At 32.8% G+C, this 24,214-nt stretch overlaps 1 protein-coding gene across 2 annotated transcripts in view; it reads right to left on the bottom strand.

Moving 5' to 3' along the window:
- LOC118197094 (protein FAM91A1) overlaps positions 1 to 20,634 on the bottom strand; it is a 169,635-nt gene extending 149,001 nt beyond the window's left edge. For both annotated transcript variants that reach the window (XM_085809656.1, XM_085809657.1), the window contains exons 1-2: positions 20,454 to 20,634; positions 8,054 to 8,138 (exon numbers count right to left, since the gene is read on the bottom strand). In XM_085809656.1, the coding sequence (XP_085665782.1) occupies positions 8,054 to 8,138; positions 20,454 to 20,528 (160 nt within the window). In that variant the 5' untranslated portion in view covers positions 20,529 to 20,634. The remainder of the gene's footprint in view (positions 1 to 8,053; positions 8,139 to 20,453) is intronic.
- Positions 20,635 to 24,214: the final 3,580 nt, after the last annotated feature.

Here is a 24,214-nt window from a genome sequence, read left to right as displayed (position 1 = left end):
TAATAAGCCGGATCCAGTTCGAAGATTAAGAAACAACGCAATCATCAACATTAACTGAAATAGATAATTAGATAATTTTAGCTTATACCATCCGTTATACATTAAACACGCACGCAAAAATGTATTCTGCACTTGCGCACACGCATATGCGCAGTCGTAAAGGTCTTACATGCACGCTTAAACGCCTATGCGCATGTGTCATCGCGGCGCATGCGCAGAAAGTTTTTAGCTTTGAAGTCCGGATTATGGGTGTCCAAATTAACGACTTTTGACTGTATATCCAACTGGCTTTTTGCCAGCTCAGTTAGAGTAAAACTGCTATAGGTCACTGAAAGTAGAACAATTACTTAAGCTGAAAATTTTACATCATAATGTTGAAAAAAAAGGGGACTAAAACATAACTGGCATGAAAAAGATGGAAATCATGAAGTCCAGCTGTTCAGTTAATTCAAGGAACTGCAGAGCAAGCTGAAGTTTTTCCTCCTGCTAATTCAGATTTTTCAGAATCTTCACAAATTTAAGAATTTTGCCAAACTATGAAACTCAATTATAACACCATTTATATTAGAAATAGGACAAATTATAACCCATGAACCCATTCAAAAGATAACCAAATTTATCAGTGAATTGCCAAAAATATTCCTCCAAAATGCTAATTCACACTCAAAAATGGCAGTTGTAAAAACAGACAGAAACTTCAGAAGATTAAAATTAACCTTCTGCCGAATTTGGTCAAAATTAAAATCTTTTAAGCACCAAAAAAACCTAAAGACTTTTAAGGACTCTTAAGGACCATACTAACCCTGTTTTAAGGATGAGCAATTAGTTACAAAACACACATAAGTAGTTCGAAACCCTAAGCCATTATAGATTTACATGTTCATTACATTAAGTTTTTTATTTTATTACTGATAAAAAATATCTGTTAAAAAAGCACTAGTCATATAATCTAAGAATAATTACATTTTACAGTGTTATGAAGTGAGATAGTATAGGTGGCACTGATGCACCAAAAGAGTTAGACATTGTAATTCATCGTGAGCAGATGCATATCTTGAAGCGTTGGAAGGGCTAAAATCTTGTAGCCCCACTCTTGAATATGTATATAGTATTAGTGTAGTGTATTGTGTATTATCATCGTAATAAATGTTGTATGTGAACTTTGCTTAATTCTTGAAAAGTTACCGACCACAAAAGCATCTCGCAACAACACCTCTGGATACTTCAAGCTTTCATGATCGCTCACCTACATCTCTTGGAGCAATACCACTGAGGACTTGACAGCTAAAATTGGTCGGTAAGACTTTGAATTTTTTATTTTGGTGTATCGATCTTTGAAAACCAAACATGGATGATCTAGGTAAATCCAAAAAGAAGCGTGCTATTGTATGTAGTAAAGTTACTACACTTCTAAATAAACTTGAGAAACTATTATCTGAAGAATTAAGTAAAGAACATCTAGAAGATTTAATTCATCACATGAATTATTAATTGAATACCATGAGAAACTTGTCTTAACTCAAAGCTCTTGTAATTGATGAAAAAGAATATGATAATGAATTACTTGCATGTGAAAGTATGATGAAAAAATTATAACATTTAAAGCTAAGATTGTTAGTAAAATAAAGAAAATTAACAGTAATTAAGTTGTTGAAAGAAGTATACTTGCAACTAGTAATGGTATTAGTAGTACTCTGAATGATAACAATGTTGTTACAAGTAGTTCTTCAGTAAAGTTACCTAAATTGTATAGAAAAATTTGCTGGTGATCCCAGTAAATGGTTCGAATTTTTTAATTCCTCTGCTAATGCAATTCATTCTAATCCAAATTTATCTAAAATAGATAAGTTTACATATTTGAAAAGTTTATTATCTGGTTCCACATATAATTGTGCATCTCGTTATGCTTTATCTGAAGAAAATTATGATATATGTATTAAAAGTTTAGAAGAGAGGTTTGGTCGTAAGGATGTTATTATATCAAAATTCATGCAAATGTTGTTACAGTTAGAACCAGTTAAAAGTTCTTCAAAATGTTTTTGAGTTAAGAAAGCTCTACGATCAGTTACAAATTTGTGTTAGAAATTTAAGTAGGTTTAGATGTTACTAGCGGTTCATACGGACAGTTATTGAACCCAATAATTCTTAAATTGTTACCTGAAGATTTAGCTCTTGAATTTCACAGAAAAAGATCATCTAACCAAAACATTGAAGTCAGTGAATTAATAGAGTTCATTAAAATCAAAACTGAATGCCAAGAAGCAAGTATGCTGATTAATAGCTCAAAAGGTAATAAATATCTAGGGGTTAATCTTAAAAAAGGGTTTAAAATTATAAAGACAAGTCATCAACGTCTACATTTAAAATTTCTTTTGTAATATTTAATATAAATATGATTCTCTTGAATGTATGAAATATACTGATGATCAAAAAAGAAAGTACTTAAAAACATCCAATTTGTGTTATCGTTGCTTTAAGAAACATAGGGCAGTTTACTGTAGAATGTGTATAGAAGCTTGTGAAATTTGTAAGAAATCATCGCATAATAAACTATTTTGTTTATCTAAAAACAAACAAGTAGTTGAGGATTCTAAAACAGAAATGAGTGCAAACCAAAACAAAACTATAGTGTCTACTATGCAATTGAATAAAAAATATGTATTATTACAAACTTGTTTGATCATCATGCAACATAAACAAAAGAAAACAATTTGTCGAGTGTTAATTAATTCAGGTTCAGAATTAAGCTATTGTTCTATATAAACTAAAGATTTAGCAAACAAATTAAATTTGCCTATAAAAAGAATAGAGAAGTTAAAAGTTTATTTGTTTGGAAATAACTACCAAGAAAAGAAATTTTCTGTTAGTTCTATAACTCCCGAATGTAGGATTGATCCATCAAAAAGAACATTTATTCAGGTTTACATAACGGATAACATATCCCATAACGATATCTCAGTTCAAGGTCAACTGTCACCGTTCGTGATGGGAAAGCGAAACAAACAGTTGGCTGATGATCCTAGTAAAACAAAAATAAGCGTTTTAATCGGAATGAATTATTTCTGGTCTGTACAAACAGGCCTCACAAGGAAAATATCAGATGAATTATTTTTAATTCCGACATTATTCAGGGAAACAATATGTGGACAAAAATCATCAAATCAAAACATTTCAAATGTTAATACTTGTTATGCTTCAGTTAAAGAAGTAGACGTTAAGTCAGCAATTCTGTTCGACATTCAGTCATTTTGGCATCTAGAGAAATTTTTTATGAGAGACAGAGACTCATTATCGTGGGAAGATTTAGAGGTTATTGATCTGTTTAATAAGAATTTTTTGTTTAATAAGAAATTGGAAAATACACTGTTAAGTTATTTAACGAAAAAAAATTGGAGCTTAAAAATAATTTCCTAATTGCTAAACAGAGGTTTTTGAAGCTAGAAAACAAATTGAGACATAATGAATGGTTATTTAGTGAATACAAGAAATTAATTAATGAACAATTAGAGGCAGAAATAATTGAAAAATGTTCTAATGCTGTTAATTGAAAACTTGAAAGGGATAGCTATTTTGTCCCTCATAGTCCAATAATTCGCCAAGACAACTACTGCTGTGCATATTGTCTATGACTGTTCGTCTAAAGACAAAGATACAAAATCTCTGAACGAGTGTCTAATCCAAGGACCCAACTTGCATAGCTATTTACTGCATATCGTTTTAAAATTCAGGTTGCACAAGACAGCTTTTGGGACAGATATAAAAGGTGCATTTCATTCTATTTTGCTTGACAAAAATTTGAAAAATTATTTAAAATTTATTTGGTTCAGTAATGATGAAAATTTGCCATTTCAAATATACAAAATTTGCGATTGCCTCTTGGTTTGTCAGTTGCCTTTTACACTTCCGGCAACTATTAAATATCACACAAAGAAATATAAAGAGGACCATAGCGATGATGTTAGATAAATTTTTGTATGTAGATAAATATATAGAAATAGATAGAAATGTTAGATAAATTCTTGTATGTAGACGACCTTTTGCATGGTGCTGAAAATGATGATAAAGCATTTTATCTGTCAACTACTGCAGTGAATATTCTGAAAGATGCAAACACGCATTTTCGTAAAATGAAAAGCAATTCTAGAGCTCTAAGAGAGCTATGCGTCAAAAGTGGAATTGATATTGAGGAAAATAATTTAAATAAAAACTCGTCAAAAGTTCTAGGCTCGAAGTGGGATACAGATCAAGATAAATTTACATGTAACACAATTCAGAGAATCGCTTGATGAACAAACAGTAACTAAAAAACTCATTTTGCAAACCATAGCCAAAATTTATAATCCTATCGGACTAATTTTTGCATATGTTATTAGAGCTAAGTTTATGATTCAAGAATTATGGGAATCTGGTTGTGATTGGGATTCCGGGGTATCTGATGAGCTAAGAAGGTTCTTGGCATAAGATAAGTTCTTGGCATATTATTCTGAAATCAAGGAACTTGTTACCATTACTATTCCTAGAAGATATTTTTTGTGTGGTTCAGCAATTAATGCAGAAAATATTATTTTAATTGTTTACGCCGATGTCAGTATCAAAGGATGTGGTAGTATAGCGTATCTTCAAAATCCTACTACTTTAAAGACATCCTTTGCACTACCTAAAAGCAGAATAGCATTGAAAGGGCTAAAATCCTGTAGCCCCACTCTGGAATATGTATATAGTGTATTGTATTGTGTATTATCATCGTAATAAATGTTGTGAACTTTGCTTAATTCTTGAAAAGTTACCAACCACAAAAGTATCTTGCAACTACATCTCTGAATACTTGGAGCTTTCATGATAGCTCATTTACATCTCAAGTCATATCATAATCTAAGAATAAGAACATTTTAGAGTTTAAACAGATAATTATGTGCATAAATTTATGATATTGACAATAAAACAATATTAGGAACACATTATACACATAAAAACAATATTATATACATGAAAAGCGACAAAATATGTATGTTTTTTGCAACACACAACAAAATATTTATGTGTCTTTTTATTTTGAAAATTTTCCATAGTTTAGCTAATTTACCTCAATTTTCTTCCTTTTAGCATCTTTTCTAAGTTTGCTTCAATAAAAAAATCAATGTTCCCACTACTTTCTGCTTCATCTCATTTGTTAATGTTAACAATATACCTTTGAAGAATAATTTTCTTAAGTTTCCTCCTCATTTTAGAATTCAAGATTTATTATAAGATTGCTGCCATTTTAAAGAATTGCACATATTTAGAATGCATAAAAGAAAATGCTAATTTCTTTAATAATATACATATTGAGAATAAATATGAAATTATATAAGGTCAGGGTGGATGCCAGAGCAAGTGTGGCAGAATTTTCATAAGTTAGTGAAGCAATGAGCAACAAAAGTTTTAGAATTTCGGACAGATAATGGGCAGCAGAATTTAGGCTATAAAGAGCTTGCACCAGGTGGCAAAATGTCTAGTTGGATTAAATGGATATTTTATTCTTTTTCTAAACATCGTTAAAATCAGCCATGTTATTTGCAACAACTCATTAATCCATGATACACACAAAAGAAATCACTAGTTTTAACAACTAGTTAAAAAATTAAATAAAAATTGATAATTCAAAGCTTCTGTAAATTGAAAAGCTTCTGAAATAAAAAATATTTTTTAAAAAAAATTGAAAATTCAGAATCTAATTGACATGATCACTTTTCAGTAAGATTCTGTATAAATATATACTTCAATTCTTCATACACAATATAAATTTCTTCATAATAATTATGACTACCATTTACTTTGAAATATAAATCAATCCATTTATAAGCTTGAAGGTAAGATTTTAAATAGAAAATTCAGCCTGAACTGAAAACCTGAAAATAGTCAAATTTAAAATCACCCAACAAATCAAGCTATATATATATCAATAAAACAGTAAATAATTATGTATCAGATGCACATAAATAATTATGCATCAGATGTACATAAATAATTATGTATCAGATTTAGTAGGATGCACATTCAATATATTATCTTTTACGAAAGTGTAGTAAAGTTTGGCAAGCTTATGTTCAAATTTACTGGATGGTAAAAATTCGCTGTTCACCAAAGTTCTGGCTGGATAATTTTCTTTCCGAGTTTTGATCTGTATGAAAAGCTTTGGTGTACCATAATTAAAATCGGGTTTAATATTACTAAGGTAATATTTTATGTCAGGATACTGCGCAATTCAGCAAAATGAGTTACATTTTTTGTTGTTGATATTTTTGTTCATTTTGTCCCCAACAAGGCATTTTGTATCCTGTAGATAGCCCTGGACTTTTCCGTTGGAAATATTTTTTTATCAATGACGACTAAATCACCTGTTTTATCCCAGTTGCATATTTTAACATCATTGTCTGCCATAAATTCTCTTGTTTTCTGGATGTTAAATTTCTCCGTAGATGACGTAGTTTTGTTATTCTTCATATCACTAAAGAAACGTTTTCACTATCCCATAATATTGAACACAAGCTTGCCAAATTTTGCTCCACTAATAAGTATATCAAGTGTGTATTCTCTTAGTGAATTTTATGCACAAATTCCAAAAGCAGTCAGTCCTGACGTGACCATGTTTACAATCATCATAAAACCCTTATATCAATCCATTCCTTTATTTCAATCTCAAATAATTTTGGTAAAAGCCTCGAATGAAAAACTAAGAATTACATCAAAATTTATTACTAATTATTACAAGATATTTTTCTAGAGATCACTAAAAAATGCAAATTAGATAAAGATTGGAAGGTCTTGAAAATAATTAATATTGTAAAAAAAGGAGATTGAAAGCAGAGATAAAAACGTTCTTTTTGACACACAACAAATATTCAAATGAACATAAGCAAAATTTCAAACCCCATTATGAAAAACTAGTGATCTGAATAAAAAGCTTCAAAACCAAAACACTTTCACAAAAAAGAATTCATAAAAGTACACCATCAGCAATGGCATTCTATATGACTCAGTATACATGCATTTTCTGTTCAGTACTACATGATTCATTTAAATGTAAAATGTCACCACAAAATAAATTAGAAATTTTAAAAAATACTAAATGTTGTTTCAAATGTTTCAAAATGTATCACATTAGTGAAGCTGTCATTCTAGTAAACTTTCTTCTGCTGAAACTGATAAAGGATGATGAATGTGCTAGAGCCATTCATTCAAGATCCAGGTGAAGAAGCAGATAGGTCATCTAAGAAAGCTCTAGTAGTTTAAATTTTATTCTGTTTGTTTAAACATAATTTTTATATGTTGTCCTAGATACTTTTCATCTCATTTTTAGCATAGTGAAAGGTACCTAGACAAAAAAGGACAGTGTAATCTGCTAATTTTAAATTAGAATTCATCATTTCAAATGAGTATTACTATGGCTAGAACTGAAGATGATATTATCTACAAGGTAGATAACATCGTGTTATAGTAAAATGGAGGACATTCATCCTGACTTTCCTCAAGCTTTGGAGACTTTCCACTTTGGAGAATTCCTAAAAAAGTGAAGTATTGAGAAATCTGATTAATGTATACTAGGATTAAATAAAATTTAAATAAATATACAACCTGTAATAAAACTTTGTGATAAAATTGCTTGTAAATCATTTTTAACTAATAGAACATAAGCTGATTCCTAAACATCAATCGTTAAAAACTGCTCAACAGTTTCAGCTTACACATGAAAATGCATGGTCATCACAAATTAGTGATATATGGCATATGGTGACTTAAACAGCCATACAAATAGGGAAAAATGAATTCGATAAAATGAAATGGTGAAAATGTTCCCCATGATTTACAAAGTAATATAGCTTAGGCTTGTGTAACCTCTGTGGATATTAAACTATGCTATATAATTAAAAAAAACTTCAGCAACAGTTTGCACAATCTAAAATGTTTCACTCTTACAATATTTTAAATACTTATATATATTAAAAAAGAACAATGAAAGCATTTGCATTAACAACTATGCAAAAACAGCACAAATATTAACTGCTTAACTCACCCAGATTTCCTCGGTATCGAAGCTGATTTTTTACACTGAAATGAATAACAAGCTTCTCATATTCTTTCTGAGAATCCCCAAGGATCTGTCAATAAGAAAGTTAACAAAATCACTACAATCAGCATCAGTAATGATATCAATTTCAAAATACCAAAATATAAACATAGAATACTAATTGACACAAATATCCACTGAGTCCGTCCTCGTCTAGCCTTTATTTTTTCAACTGTTGGTTGCAAACATGCATTTCTAATTATAAAACTACACTGGTGTGCAAAAATTAAGGACGACACGGTTTTTTCAATATAACTTTGTACAAAAGCTTTCCAAATCAACACATTTAATACCGTAAGATCCCCAATACCTAAGGACATGAGTAATGTAAGCAACACTTACTAAAAGAGAAATCAGAGGTATAAAAAGAAGCTTTATTGAAAAAGTAGCATGGAGCGCAATGCGAGTGAAGGCCGAAACATCCCCGTGATGAGTGTTCAGCAAGAAACATCCGGTCTTTAATAGGGGATATGATCTTCCCTGACTGCTAGGCAAGTTTTACAGCGTCTGCCCATGCTGAGAATGAGGGTGTCAACGAGTTGTTGAGGCATTGCTGCCCATTCGTCTTGCAGCGCCAATCGAAGCTCCGGAATCATTACTGGTGGTAAGGTACGAGCTGCCAATCGTCTGCCTAGAAAATCCCATACATGCTCGATCGGATTGAGATCCGGAGATTGTGCCGGCCAATCCATACATTCAATATCCTCACTCTCTAAGAGCTGTTCGGCAGCTACTGTGCGATGACATGGTGCATTGTCGTCCATGAAAAGGAACTGCGGACCCATAGTGCCTCTAAAAAGACGCACATATGGAAGAAGAATCTCGTTACAATAACGGGTCCCGTTGACTGAACCTGCATCGAAGATGAGAAGGTCTGTACGACTACCAAGCATGATGCCTCCCCAAACGAGAACACCGCCACCTCCATACCTGTCCCTTTCAATGATGTTCGAGGGATAATTGCGGCTTCCCCGCTCTCTCCAGATGAGTATGCGATAATCTGTAAAGAGTACTCGTCCCTATTCATTGTCTCTCCAATTCCAGTGTTCCCGGCACCACAGAGAACGCCTTCTCCGATGGGCAGGCGTTAGAGGTACACACCGGACAGGACGTCGTGCAAACAGACCACCACCGTGCAGTCTTCTGGCCACGGTAAAACGCAATATCGGTCGTCCAGTCGCCTGTGTCGTGTGTCTAGCGATTTCTCCCGCTGTCTGCCCCGCCTGTTTCTTCTGGCCTGTAAGGCAATATACCGGTCATCTGCGGGTGTGGTTCCTCGTGGACGACCACTACTAAACCCCCGGATAGCTGTTCCTGTAGTTTGAGATTGTCTCCAAAGTCGTGAAACGATGCTGTGAGCAATTCCGAACTCTGCAGCCACACTTGTCACACTGCGGCCTTCCTCCAACTTCCCAATGATTCGACCACGGGTAAAAGCATCCAGATGTCGTCTAACAGATTGATTATTCGCCATTTCTCGCTGAAGCAGCAACTCGATGTGATTTTAACTGCTATACGGCGTGCAATCTCTTTGCCAGAAATACTGATCTTACACCGACAACATGCTTTATACTACTCAGACACTCCCCCATTACGTCTACCTGCATATCTGCACATGTGCTACCGTACATCACTTTACTTAATCTTCTGATTGGTCTTTCTGTCCGCTCTGCCTCTTCGTTCAACTGATATGCTAATTTTTCGACTTCGTCCTTAATTTTTGCACACCAGTGCATTTTAAATTATGTAAATATTCATGTTTTAGCATTTTACAATTTAAACAAATTTACTTTGTACAAATTACAAGATGTAACATTTTATAAAGAGTCAGGGAGACATATGCCCCCCCCGACTCTTATAATTAGGAAAATTTTATACTCATCATGGAAAATGAAATACAAAAATGTGTGACTCTCATATGACAAAAATTGAGGGAGGTATTTCATTTTAAAGTTGAAGAAACTGAAAAGTAAAACATTTCCATCTGTGCATAATTAAAAATAAAATCTCCATTTAAAAATCATTGCTGATATTAACAGATTAAGTGATGAGCATTTCTATGCTTTGTCGTTAAAAAATTATTCCTTTTTTTTAAATTATTTTTCCAAAAAGAAGATCTTTTTATAGAAACTTAGAGAATTAGTTTCTAGAAAACAGAGGCAGCCCAGTATTGGCAAATAGCCAACTCGTAAAATTATTCGATTAGATTAAAAATAAAAAATATTTCTAGTTTAATAAATTGATTATGAATATTAGATTATGATTCTAAATTAGATTATGATTCTAAAGTAATAAAACTCCATGGGAATATTAATAATGTACCTATAGCATTTATAAACTTATAAATTACTTAAGTGAAATTCTTTCGACATACCAATTGTAACAAAATTATAAACTAAAAAATGATATATATACACTGGTAAATCACAAAAGAATATCACTGAATAGCATTTAAGAGGAAAATATCAGTTTTAATTATTCTTATTTATTAATTAATTGGGCCCTCAAGAGAAATTAAAAATTATGTAAAATATGCCAAATTTTTAAACTCACTAGCTTGGTCAATTTTTCTCGTACCTTTTGTATTTTATTTTTTCATAAAGATTACAAAATTTGGTTAGTGAATATTTTAGGGAGCCCCTTGGATTATTGCCAAGTTATTGTTTCATTTATCAACAAATTGTTGTTTAATTTATGGTAACTTGTGTAGTTGAACGTTATGGAAACCCTATTATAATGTGATTGAATGCGTGATTGTAGCAAATTTGACCGATGGGGAAATATTTATAAGGGCTTATTTCTGCATTGGATGCCGGTTAGAAAGTATGTTGCTTATTTTGTTCAATACACTGGAAAATGGCTGTATGTGATGTGATTAATCTGAAGTTGTGTACAATTTGGAATGAAAGGGAAAAAAGCATTAACTGACTGGTGTGTAAATGAAGGTTTACTTAGTAGTCATTATAAGTGTCCTATTTGTACGAAGGAAATGCGTATGGTCGAATGTAAAGAGGCTTTAAATGGATTTGCCGCAAGAAAGGTTCATGCAAGAAATGTCACCGACAGTCTGGCACTACGGAGGATAGTTTTTACTCTTATTTTTGTGAATTTATGTGGTGACGGCAGTATGCATATTCTAGTTCAGATAATTTTAGAACGTTTTTGTATGCTGTTAAGAAATTTTGTGTGGCACAGACTGAAGACACAGAAATTTCTAAATAAGTCAAAAAATATTTCCTTTTTTTAGAGCATATATGTGATAACATGTATTTCCTTCCTACATTATTTCGTGTGATTTAAAATGCAGTTTATTGAGCTTCGATTAGCTACAAATTTTGTTCAATTCTGATGATGAGTAACTTTGTTTTAACATTATATGATGTCATCATTCTGATTTTTGTAAGTGAAAGTAGATGAGTGTGTACATGGGCAAAGAAAGTCACAATGCTGAGTTTGTGCAATTATCCGATTTTTTTTTTTTTTTTTTTTAAGTGAAAATAGATCAATGTGGACATGGACACTAAGTTTGTGCAATTCTTTGACTTGTCATTTTGGTTTTGTGTAGAGGTCATCTTGAAACTGTGCCTTACTGCCCAATCACCAAAAATCACCAATTTTCGCGAAGAGGCACCCTGAAATACATTTTTATTCACAATTTTTATAAATATAAATATGGGGGCTACATGAAAATTTAAATCTCTATGTTTCATAAAACCAATTTTCTTTTTTTTTAATTTGAAAACATCAAAATACAAATATCAGAATCCAACAAAATATTTTTGCTATCAGAGACATATGTCTGTATCCAACGAATGTGAAAGTAAAAGCCATATAAAGTACTTTTAAGGTCACAGTGCATATTCCTGGAATTAAAATTTTCGAAAATAAATCCAGTTAACAATACACTGAAGTATAAAATGAATTAACAGATTGAGTAACACCTATCTCTGGCCTTAAATATTTGGCCATTTACTGCACACAATCAAGCCATAGGCAAAACATATCTGATGAGCTGTGCAATATTGTAAACCTAATACTTTAAACAGCCCTCTACAACTCTGCGAGTGAAATACAAATACTAGGTTAAGACACAATAACACGCCAAGCAAATACTAATTCAAAAGTCAAACAACAAAAAAACTTTCTGTTCTAGTTAACGATCCTAATTCCAATCCATCTTTGCCTTCGGCCTTTAAAGAAATTATGTTTTAGTTCTGGTTTCATCAACAGATGGCGTCACTAGCTTATCTTCTATCCAGGCTTTCATCTAATAATTATATCCTATCTCGTTTTTTTGTGCTTTTGCAGCTGAGGATGGTGGTTTGGTAAAACCATCGAAACTAGTCCTGTGACAATTTGAAAATATAACGCTCATTTTTGTTGTTTGACTTCTGAAGTAGTACAAATACTAGGTATTTGGTGTACAGTCCCTTCACATGAAGCCTTCTTTGCAGAGCATTGGCACATACTGTCTAACTAAGTGATGTTGCAACCATGGATGTAACAGTTATGGAGGCTGCTCATTGATTCCACTTGGCTATTATAGCAATCTGCAAAAAGGGCTAACTTGGTTGACTGGGCATAGGTCTGCAGAATTACCGAATGATCAGCATCAAAAAAAAACAGCAACATCTTTGTTTGACTGTCCTGCTTCAATGCATCCAAAAGCATGCCAGCTATTCCTCACCATCTGTTGTAGTTAGTTGTATCTGTTAGTTAAGTCACTATCTGTTGTTATCACTTTTGTTGTAGAAACATGAACATCATAAAAAATTATCCTACAAAAGTTAAAAACACTTCATATCAGCATTTAAGTAAACCTTTTCAAACACTCCAGAATCCTGATGTCTTTAGCCACTCGGACTTGTGATCGGAAAGGCAATTGTCATTGGCTGTAACATATAAAATTTATATACTGCCATTTGCATCCACAGCACTTTTCAGACAGTCAAATTTAACTATGCTTTTGAAAGCTGCTAATTTGCATTGCATGCTTAACTTCTAGAAGTCAGTGTACTTGGAGAGCATAAGAATATGAATAAGCATAAGAATGCTAGTACAAAATCTTTATGATAAGACACCATTCTGCAGTGGTCCTATATGAAAGCACTGAACAACAAATTATGTAACTTATTTCAAAGATTTTTTTTTAAGGGAGAGATTAGTTCCATTATTCTATCTCGACTGCAACATATTTTGATACTTAATATAATAGCCATCTTAGTATGAATTGGCAATTTTTTATCGAAGAAAACGATTTGGTTGGTTGGATTGGATTATGCACAATTTGGGGGTTTTTTGCTTCTCTCCCTCACCCCTTTTTTTTTGGTTCTGACAAATTGCGTTTGTTAGCTATTAATTCTTGCGCAGGCAGCAACAACAACATAATGACAACAATCAACAACAAGTTGTCCTCCCATTCCTCATAAGCATGTTGTTCAGTGAAGTTCTTTAGTTCATCTATATTAATAGTTGTTTCATTACCTAGTTCATTAGAAATCAATTTGATGCACTTACAGTGTTAGAATCTAACACATTAAAACCAAGTTGCTCTCAAATTTCCACCACATTATTAGTGATTTCAGCAAAGTGAAATTCGAAACCAGGGAAATCATTTGTCCAGGCTAATATATCTTTCCCTACTGCCCTCATACTGCTTGCCATTAATTCATGTCATGCTTCACCTATATTTTTTACAATGTTTCTGATATTGCAGCTTTTCCGAAATTCTGTTATAGCAGGAACATTTTTTGCAGAAACTTTTATGACTTGTAAAAAAATGAAACATAAATAATTGGCCTTAAATGTTCCAATGACACCTTGACTCATTAACAGAATCAATAACATCAAAAGTTACTTTGAATATTGATTTTTCATAATATATTTTAATTCTGTGGTAATAAAAATTACCGTATTTGACGGCATATAAGACTCACTTTTTTTCCTAAATTTGGTCTCAAAAACGTTACCTGCGTCTTATATGTGAAGGACACAGGTTAAGTTTCAATACTGAATGCTATTTTTAGCCCGGATAAAGGTCTAGACACACATAACTTTTTCTACATCTGCCATAATTATTTTGCGCATGCGTGAAATATCTGTCGCCAAAAAGCGCCAAAGCTTGAAGCTGATGTCAAAGTTCGAACAGGTTCGACGGTCACATTACGTCTATGGAGCCTTTCCTTCTTTACGTAGATTGACTCAGCCGACACACGTATCAGTATCGGTGCTACTCTGTATAAACATGTTGGTAGCGGTGCTTAAAACTATTTGTTTTAAAAAATACCCTGGAAAATATGACTACAGGAAACAAGAGATTAAGCTATACAATTCAGTATAAACTAGGAGTGTTAAATTACACCAAAATTCATGGAAACAGAGCAGCAGCAAGGCATTTCTGTCCACCACCTACCGAAAAACTGATACGTACTTGGCGACTGAAGGAAGATCAACTGAAGACTGCTAAAAAACAAAAACATAACCTTCGATGCCTAGCTCCATCGTGGCCTGAACTTGAAAATGCTGTAAAAATGTGGGTGATAGATAAGAGGAAATCTGGGATAAGTGTTTCAACCAAAATGATAATCAATGAGGCCAAAGGATTTTCAGAAAAACATGGGAATCAGAACTTTTCAGGGTCTGAGGGCTGGTGCTACAGGTTCATGAAAAGGCAAGGCTTATCAATGCGCACAAAAACAGCTATTGCACAGAAAATGCCAGCAGATTATAAAGAAAAAAATACTAGCATTTCATAGGTTTGTTATAAATGCACGCAAGAAAACTTCTTTTGAGCTTGGTAATAGGAAATATGGATGAAATTCCACTCACATTTGATGTACCATACAACAAGACTGTGAGTATTAAAGGGTCTAAATCTATAACCATAAAAACCACAGGTCATGAAAAAACCCGATATATGGTAGTTCTAACATGTTGTGCTGATGGCACAAAACTACTGCCGTTTTTCATATTCAAAAGAAAAATGCATCCGAAAGAAAAACTTCCAACAAGTGTAATTGTTCATGTTCATCCGAAAGGCTAAATGGACGAAGCTGGAATGAAACTGTGGTTACAGAACGTATGGGTGAGGCGACCTGGTGGACTCTTAAGAAAACCCTCTCTTTTGGTTTTGGATCAGTTTAGCGCCCATAGAACTGAAACCATAAAGAATAAAGCAAGAGAATTAAAAACCCAGATAGCTGTCATTCCTGGTGGACTGACTAGCCAATAGCAGCCTTTAGATGTATTGGTGAATAAGCCATTTAAGGAAAAAGTGTGAGAATGATGGAACAAGTGGATAGGAGAGCCACATCACACCCTCATGTAGAATGAAGCGGTGCTCTATTTCACAAGTGTGTGAGTGGGTAAAAAGATCTTGGGAGGATGTAAAGGCTGAAGTAACTGTTAAGTCCTTTAAGAAGTGCGGAATCAGTAATGCCCTTGACAAAACTGAAGATGATGCATTATTCGAAGAAGGTGATACTAGCGATGACGGAAACAGTAGTGATGACGATATTCTTGTTTTCGATGATGATGATAGTGAAAAGGGTTTTTATGGTTTTGAAAGTGATTAAAGTCTAATTTCATGATAGGCAACATTTTCCTTGAAACTGTGTTTTTTGTTCTTTCTGCTTTATTTTGTATTATGTTTGATTGCTTGCCGTTCATTCATTTAATCATTATTGAAATTTACATATCGTGTTCAAAATAGCTTGCTGTTTGTTAATTTTCTTTAATAAAAATATGTTAGGTAATTGCATTCAATGATTGTTTATTTGGCTTTTACAAAAAGTGAGAACTAAAAGAAACCACATTTTAAGTTATTCCGGACTATTGAAACTTTTTTCCCTTGTGTGTGGCCTTCTAAATAAGGGTGTGTCTTATATGCCATCAGATAGGGTAGTTTGTTTTGGAATTATCAAACTGGACTATAATAAATTTAGACTGATTGAAGCCAGGCTATGTAAAGTATTGACTGCTCTACTGAAGAAATTTTATTGCAAATTTTCCACTGTACTCAGACATGAAGAGTAGACTTTAAAACTGAGTTTAAGGCAAAAAGTATATGATTTGGTTATCGAAATAATTGGAATGCGACACAAAGTAAGGTACTTTCTGATTAGCTGCACTTCCATGAAAAACTGCAAACTCATGTGGACTTGGCAAAAGACAAATGTTTGGCTATCTTTATGCTCACAGATACTTTTCATTTATAATAATAAAAAAGAAACATTTTATAAGAAAGAAAAAATTTTCTGAACAAAATTTCTTGATGGCTGATATTTACATTTTTACAGATACTTAATCACACTGTTTAATACAATGGCAGTTAAATGTAAAATGTGTAACAAATATGACTCGATGATATATGTGATCCATACATGCATCAGGTGACTATTGACACACTTCACAAAAACTGATCAGTTTTACTGAATACTGAAACTGGGGCTGTAGATATTCAGAAATGCACACAAAAAGAACATGTGAAAAAAAGATGATATTCCTTATTAAAACTGAAGAATTATTATGCACATGGTTTCCAGAGCTTGCCATATTCTAAAAATTTGCTGATTTCTACTAAGGTGGTTGTGCTACTATCTGAGTATCCATATTTTTATTCAGTATCGCACTATATCTAAAATAAACTAAACATTTTCCTCCCCTTTTGTAAATTTTTATTCTTACTGGTTAAGTATATTTTTATGTTGTCTTTACATCATGGCTTCATAAATTTGATCTGTAAATAATTAAATACTATGCTCACAAAGCACACATATCACAGTATTTTAGTTTTATGTGAATGAATGCCAGATAACTCACATATTTCTTTATAATAATTGTATATATTGGTAATACTTTAAATTCAACAAATTCTCTATTTGTATAAAGATAGAGAATTTCTTGAATTGAAATCTCATTCCTTGCAGTAGTGGCACAAGATAATTATTTTACCAATTTAACTTTACTATTTATTCTTTTGAAACAATTTGGTAAAAATTTAAAATCTAAATAAGCATATTTGCTTGAAATTAAATTACATGGATAATAGTCAACTAAATAATAAACAATCTGTTGATTATTAACAATGATTTAAGTAATTTCTCCGACTAAAAATTATTATTTTTTGGATTTGTTCACTTAAATACTAAAATCAGTATCATTTGAATTACTATAAATTTCAGCAACACAGTCAACATCCCAAGTGTATGCCCTGTTTTTACCACACATGTATGGTATGAGCTTTGTTTTGTTTTCTTCTTTTATGAGTCATTTGCTACATATCTAAAACAAGAGCTGGCAAAAGAAAACACTGCCTCCACACAACATTTCCTGTAATAATGTTTTCTTTCATATACGATTAAATACAACATTGTGTCTATATAAGCATCAGAAGTATTTCAAAGAACTTAACTTCGGCTAATCTTTGGAATATGGTAACAGGCAGTTTGGCGACATTTTGGTAGGTGATAAAGGTTACTACCTAGGACTTTGGCAATAATGTGAGAAGTACCCAGTTCCAATTACGGATTATTTTGTCTGAGAGAAATGAGAGATCATGAGATATGTCATGTGACATTTATGGACGAATGACAGCTCTTTAATCGGAAAATGGGGGAAATTTGGAAAAATATCTGCAGTACTTTATAGCATTTTGTATTTAGCTTCATTCTGTGTTGTGTGAAACAGTGTTGCTTAATTTTTGGATCCCATGGCCCTATCTAAAGTGAATTCGAAATTTTTATTGCGTTTATCTGATAATCCAAAAGAATTGCTTGAATGGTGTACGAGTGTAGGATTAATTGCGGATAAGTATGAATGTCCAACATGCAGGAATGAAATGAGATTGTGTGAAAGGAAAGATATTACAGATAAGTTTGAATGGCGGTGCAAGAAATCTGGTGAAAATGGATATTTTATGATCCGCCATGCACTCAAGATTCTGTAGAAGATTAGGTAAGTTAGTATTTTTAATCATCTGAGGATATTATTTTTATGCACTGTTCTAAATATAAGGAATAAATAAATTAATATGCTATTATTGGAAAATTTTTATTAGCAATGAATTAGTTTAAAGTAATTAAGATTTTAAGTTAATTTTTATTAATTTAATGTATGTGTTTATTTATATTTTAAGTAGTGTTTTTTAATTTAATTATATTTTAATTAAATGATAGCTATTTTGTGAATTATATGTTTGTAGCATTTTGGAATATGTTTCAGTAGAAGTAAACATGCATGGAAATAATTTAAATATTTGACACTAAGTATTTGTAACCATTTGTAATGTTGGCGGTATGAATTCGTTGTGACGTTTATAACATAATAGATAATTTAGAGGTAAAAGTTTTTGGATATTTCATTTATTTTATATGTGGAAATGTTCATCTTTGGAAAGGGTATATACTTTTTGTGATCAGGTAATTTCATATATGTTCTTTTTACCGGATTTAAAGATTCACAAAATTTTCATGCATTTTCGTGAAATTTTTCTAATTTATGAGAAAAAAGCAGTGTACATGGATATAGTGAAGAGTGTGCACAATGCCATTTTTGTGCAATTCTGTGATTTTTTTAAGTAAAAATAAGTCGACGTGTACATGGTTTAGTGATATTTTAATTAAATGATAGTTATTTTGTGAATTTTATGTCTGTAGGAATTTGGTATACATTTCGGTTGAAGTAAACGTGTATGGAAATAATTTAAATATTTGACACTAAGTATTTGTAACCATTTGTAATGTTTGCGGTATGAATTCGTTGGTGACGTTTATAATATAATAGATAAGTTAGAGGTAAAAGTTTTTGGATATTTTATTTATTTTATACGTGGAAATGTTCATCCTTGGAAAGGGTACATACATTTTCGCGATCAGGTAATTTTATATATGTGCTTTTTACCGAGTTTAAAGATTCACAGAATTTTTTTGCATTTTCGTGCAAATTTTTGTAATTTATGAGAAAATAGCAATGTAGATAGATAAAGTTAAGAGTGTGTGCAATGCCATTTTTGTGCAATTCTGGGATGTTTTTTTAAGTAAAAATAAGTCGACGTGTAAATGGTTTATGTGTATGTGCTATTCTGAAAAATGCGCAAGGAGTTTGCGATTGTGCACTTTTTCCCCGATTTTGCAGTTAATATTTGTCATGATTAAGCAGTTTTGTTACATAAAATTTCTAGCATAAGTGTAATTCAGCTAGTAGATTGTTGGAAAAAGTGTTCAGTAAATAAAAAGAAAAGAAACATGTCTTTACTTCATGAAGACAAAATGGCGGCGAAAAAAAAATAGAGGGTTGCTATAGCAGAGTTGGTCGCCAAATTTTCGCCAAAAAATCGCCAAGTTACCATAATCCAAAGATCAACTGTCCTTTTTACCGACTTTAAAGATTCACAAAATTTTCCTGCATTTTCGTGCAAATTTTTCTAATTTATGAGAAAAAAGCAGTGTACATGGATAAAGTCAAGAGTGTGCGCAATGCCATTTTTGAGCACTTCTGGGATGTATTTTTAAATAAAAATAGGTCGACGTGTACATGTTTACTGTGTATGTGCCCTTCTGAAAAACGCGGCAAGGAGTTTGCGATTCTGCACTTTCCTCCAATTTTGCAGTTAATATTCGTGATGATTAAGCTAAATATGTTTTATATTTAACAAATGTATCATTTACATTATAAAAGTTCTTATTTATGACTTGTATATTATTGCATAAGTCATGTTCATAAGCTCAGTTGATCACAGAGCGCTATATATTAGTGTAATTTCTTTTTTGTACGTTTACCTATCAATTTGTCTCTCAGTTTATAACATAACCAGTTATTTACTAGCTTGCTAAATTAAGCGGGAAAAAAACTTGGATTTGCCACAGATTTTATACAGAAACTTGAAATATACTTGCATGTAAAACTACTGGATTTTATTTAAAAATCTCCGCAAATCTAGACTTCCCCCCCCCTTTTTTTAAGCACAGTAAATTTATTGGGGGGTAGGAAAATTTTTGGCACGGGGCCCAAGAGTTCTAGCTACGCCACTGGTTCCGACCATGTACCATGATTTCAATAATATATTTACTGCGTGCTAATTGTGCTTTTCTAACTTCGAAGATGCGTCATGATTTGGTTATTAATATATTGTATTTCGAATTGATTTTAAGTTTATCGGCACATTATATTCCCTATACATATTAGAAATGAAACAACAGTTCATATAATTTCGTTCATAATGCTCACAGCTATCTCCAAAAACTTTACGGTACTTTTAATTACTATCAAACATTTTTTTCTCTTCTTTCAATAAAAACAAAAACAAATAAAAATGTAGAATCGTCTGCAATATATCAAGTAACAATACCTGTTTCACAGATGCAGGAAGCTTGGACCAAGGACATTTCTGCCGGATATATATTTCTATATCTCCACTGCTCATTATAATATAAATTTCAACTTGTATTTTCTAATAATAATCATAATTTGTGTTTATAAAACATTATTTTGAATACTGCACATACACCTCTCAAGACTTATTGATGCCAATTCCCCAATACCTTTCTTTGGCTTAGACAAAAATTGCAAGCGTGGCTGTGTGTTAGTACCAAACAGAACCTCAAGTGTCTACAACAGGCAACCTATGGCCCGCAGTACAATTCTCAGCGGCACCAAAGACCAAGGAAGGGTTCAATTACGAGGCTCATAGGCTTAATGCCTTTATCCCCACATTATCAACGATTAAATAATTATCATTGAAAAGAGGGTTCTGCAAAGAGGTAAATTTAGTGCCTAAAAGGAGAATTGTGGAAAATCTGCATTTTTATGAAGCCTCAATCTCCTGGGCCAACCAAGTCCCTTATCTAAGGATGATCCTAAATGATTCGCTCATATGGGACCCCACACATTACATCTATTATCCAGAAGTTTCGAGCTCATAAAGCTAAACTCGCTCGAAACAGCCTTCTATCTATAGATAACAAGTTACTCATTTACAAATTTACATTGTTTCCCATGCTTTGCTATGCGTGTCCAGTCTAGACGTATGCTTGCACAAGTAACAGAAAAAGGTTGCAGACAGCAACCTTTTTTCTGCTGCGTTCTGCGGTGGACCGTAGATGCCTTGTGGTACCTTCGTAATAACCGGATCCACGAGGAACTAAATATTCTTCAGCTCAGGACTCATCACTATTTTCTTGCAAAAAGATTCCATGAGATCCAGAGGTCTATAAGGAACCCCGTTATTAAAATTTGTTCTTATGCTTACAATGGTTTAGCAAATAATAATAGGCCAATAGCTCTCCTCAACAACTATATAATGGGAAACTGTATTATTTCGTATTTGTTACACTTATGTATCTATATATTATTTGTTTTTATATCTCACTTATGCAGTGTTGCTCCTCATTTCTCTCCATTTCATGTAATTACCTAATGCGTCAGCTACAATCTCTTTTTAGTTTTCTCTTGTAACAATTAGGAAAGGTAAACTGTTCTAGATAGGGTTAGGCCTTAGACCCAGGTACCAACACCACCTCTAGAATCGGAAATCCCCTACTGCACTATTTCCCTTTTTATTTGACACGACGCTGATGGAAACATAGTTTTTCAGGCGAATTTATGTGTAACGCGAAAGGATAATCCTTTTAACAGTTTAAATTTATCTGACCTGTAAAAATTCTTAGTAATACATTTACTGATGGGGATAAAAAGAATATCCAATTATAGCGATTATTGGTCCTCTGCACCAGAAATGCATGATGACTACATTTCTGAACAGATGTTCGTGAAACGATTTACGTGGATCTTCACCTTAATGACAATACTTTTCAACCTAAGAAAGGATCTGTAAAATTTTATAAACTGTATAAAGTACTGCCAATTCTGTCAAAGTTGGAAGAAAAGATTTTGAATGCATTGCATCCATACCAAAATCAAGCTGTACCCAAGTCTATGATCAGATTTAAAGGATGTAGTCCGTTGAAGCAATACATGCCAAAGAAACCGATCAGACGTGGCTACGAGATATTGATGCGCTGCGATGAAAGCGGATTTATCTGCCATTTTGACAATTATATTGGCAAAACAGGCGAAGTGGCAGAAAGAGTATTGCACTCCATTTTTGGGGGAAAAGAGAAGATTTATTTAGGAAGATCCAAGAGCTTTAAATAAAGCGATAAAACAAGAACATTATCCTATGTAAAACATAGACGACGTTTTACTAGAATACCAAAAGCAAATGAAACTGATTATCGATTTTCCGCTTGAGATGCTAATAATGCTTTTTGACAAATTAAGCTAGACAAAGAAAGTAGTAATTTGTGTTCATTCAATGCATCTTTTGGCAGATAAAAATTTAAAAGTTTTTAGTACAGATTTAAAGATTCAATGCATCTTTTGGCAGATAAAAATTTAAAAATTTTGGCATATGTTTAGCTCCAGGAATTTGTCAAAGAAAATTAAACCAAATAATATCTGGAATAATAATATACCCATAGAATGTCTGGAAGGAGTTGAATGCATTATAGATGACATTTTAATATAACGATCTAATGAAAAAGAATATGACCTAAGACCTAAAAGAATGCTCCAGAGAGCACGAAAAAATAATCTGAAGTTCAATAATGATAACTCAAAAAAAAGTAATTGTGGGAATTATATAGGGCATGAGTTAAATGAAGATGCGTTAAAACCTGATTTTTCTAAAGTGAAAGCAATTGATAAATTGTCACAACCTAAAGATGTATCTTCTCTACAACGATTTTTGAGAATCTCTAATTACTTGACAAAATTTATTCCTAACCTAGCTGCTATAATTGCAACATTAAGGCAGTTACTCCAGTTACTCGAGAAAAATGTTTTCTGGCACTCAGCTGAGAAACACCAAAAACTTTCGAAAAGATTTAAGAACTGATTGTAAAAGCATTGCTCGTAGTAAAATTCGATGACCTTAACAAATATGTAACTCTTTCAGTAGATGCAAGTTCTTAGGTGCTATTTTACTACAAGAAAATCTATAAGGAATTTCTCCTGCCCTCTTAGCGTGCCTTCGTAGTGTGGTGGTCTGCACGCTGGGCGCGTATTCCAGAGGTCCGTGGTTCGATTCCCGGCAAAGGCTTTGCTCATTTCACATCTCCTGCATCCAAAAAAAAAGCCTTATGACTCTACAGTGGCGCTCGAACTAAAAAAGAATGGTGAAAGTTGATTCTCCACATCCAGGATTTGGCGATTGGGTCCTCTAAACCTCAGTCGCCCTTAAAAAGGGGGAGTATATAAGGTATTTCTACCGCCTTCTTAGCATGCCATCGTGGTTTGGTGGTCTGCACGCTGGGCCCATATTCCAGAGATCCGCGGTTAGATTCCCAGCAAAGGCGTTGCTAATTTTTCATTTCTGCTTCCAATTAACCTAATGGCTCTACAAATCAAGTAGTTGCTTATGCTTCCAGAGATCTAACAAAGAATCAGAAAAATTATGCTCAGATAGAAAAATAACTTTTCGCTATTACTTTTGGATGTTTTCAATTTTATCATTATATATATATATATATAGATATACGTATACACGGCAAATGTATTGCAGCTGAAACTGATCATCGATCATTAGAAAGCATAACTAAGACACGCCTTTTAAGGCACCTCAGCGATTACAAAGAATGCTGTTAAATTTACCAAAATATCATTCAGATGTACATTACAAAAAGTACTAACTACTCAAATTACTAATAGCAGGTACTAACTACTTACTAATAGCAGGCACTAGAGCATACTTGAATGCAGCATAAAAAGATAGTGATAAAGATGCAGAAATTTATACGCAGATTCCAGCATCTGATGATAAAACTGAGGACTGAAGAAAGGAAGCGTATGCAGTGGCGTAGCTAGAATTCTTGGGACCCTATGCAAAAAATTTTTTTCGCCCCCCCCCAATAAATTTACCGTGCTTAAAAAGGGGGGAAGAAAATCTAGATTTGAGGAGATTTTTAAATTAAATCCAGTATGTTTTACATGCAAATATAGTTTGAGCTTCCATATAAAATCTGCGCCAATCCAAGTTTTTTTTTTTTCGATTAATTTAGCAAGCTGGTAAATAACTGGTTATGCTATAAACTGACAGACAACATGATATGT

Source organism: Stegodyphus dumicola, chromosome X2 (genome assembly GCF_044657685.1).
Source record: "Stegodyphus dumicola isolate Sdum_Otavi_A_Nest chromosome X2, ASM4465768v1".
Taxonomy (NCBI): domain Eukaryota; kingdom Metazoa; phylum Arthropoda; class Arachnida; order Araneae; family Eresidae; genus Stegodyphus; species Stegodyphus dumicola.
Note: the sequence above shows the minus strand (reverse complement) of the source record. Positions and strands in the feature narration are given on the sequence as shown.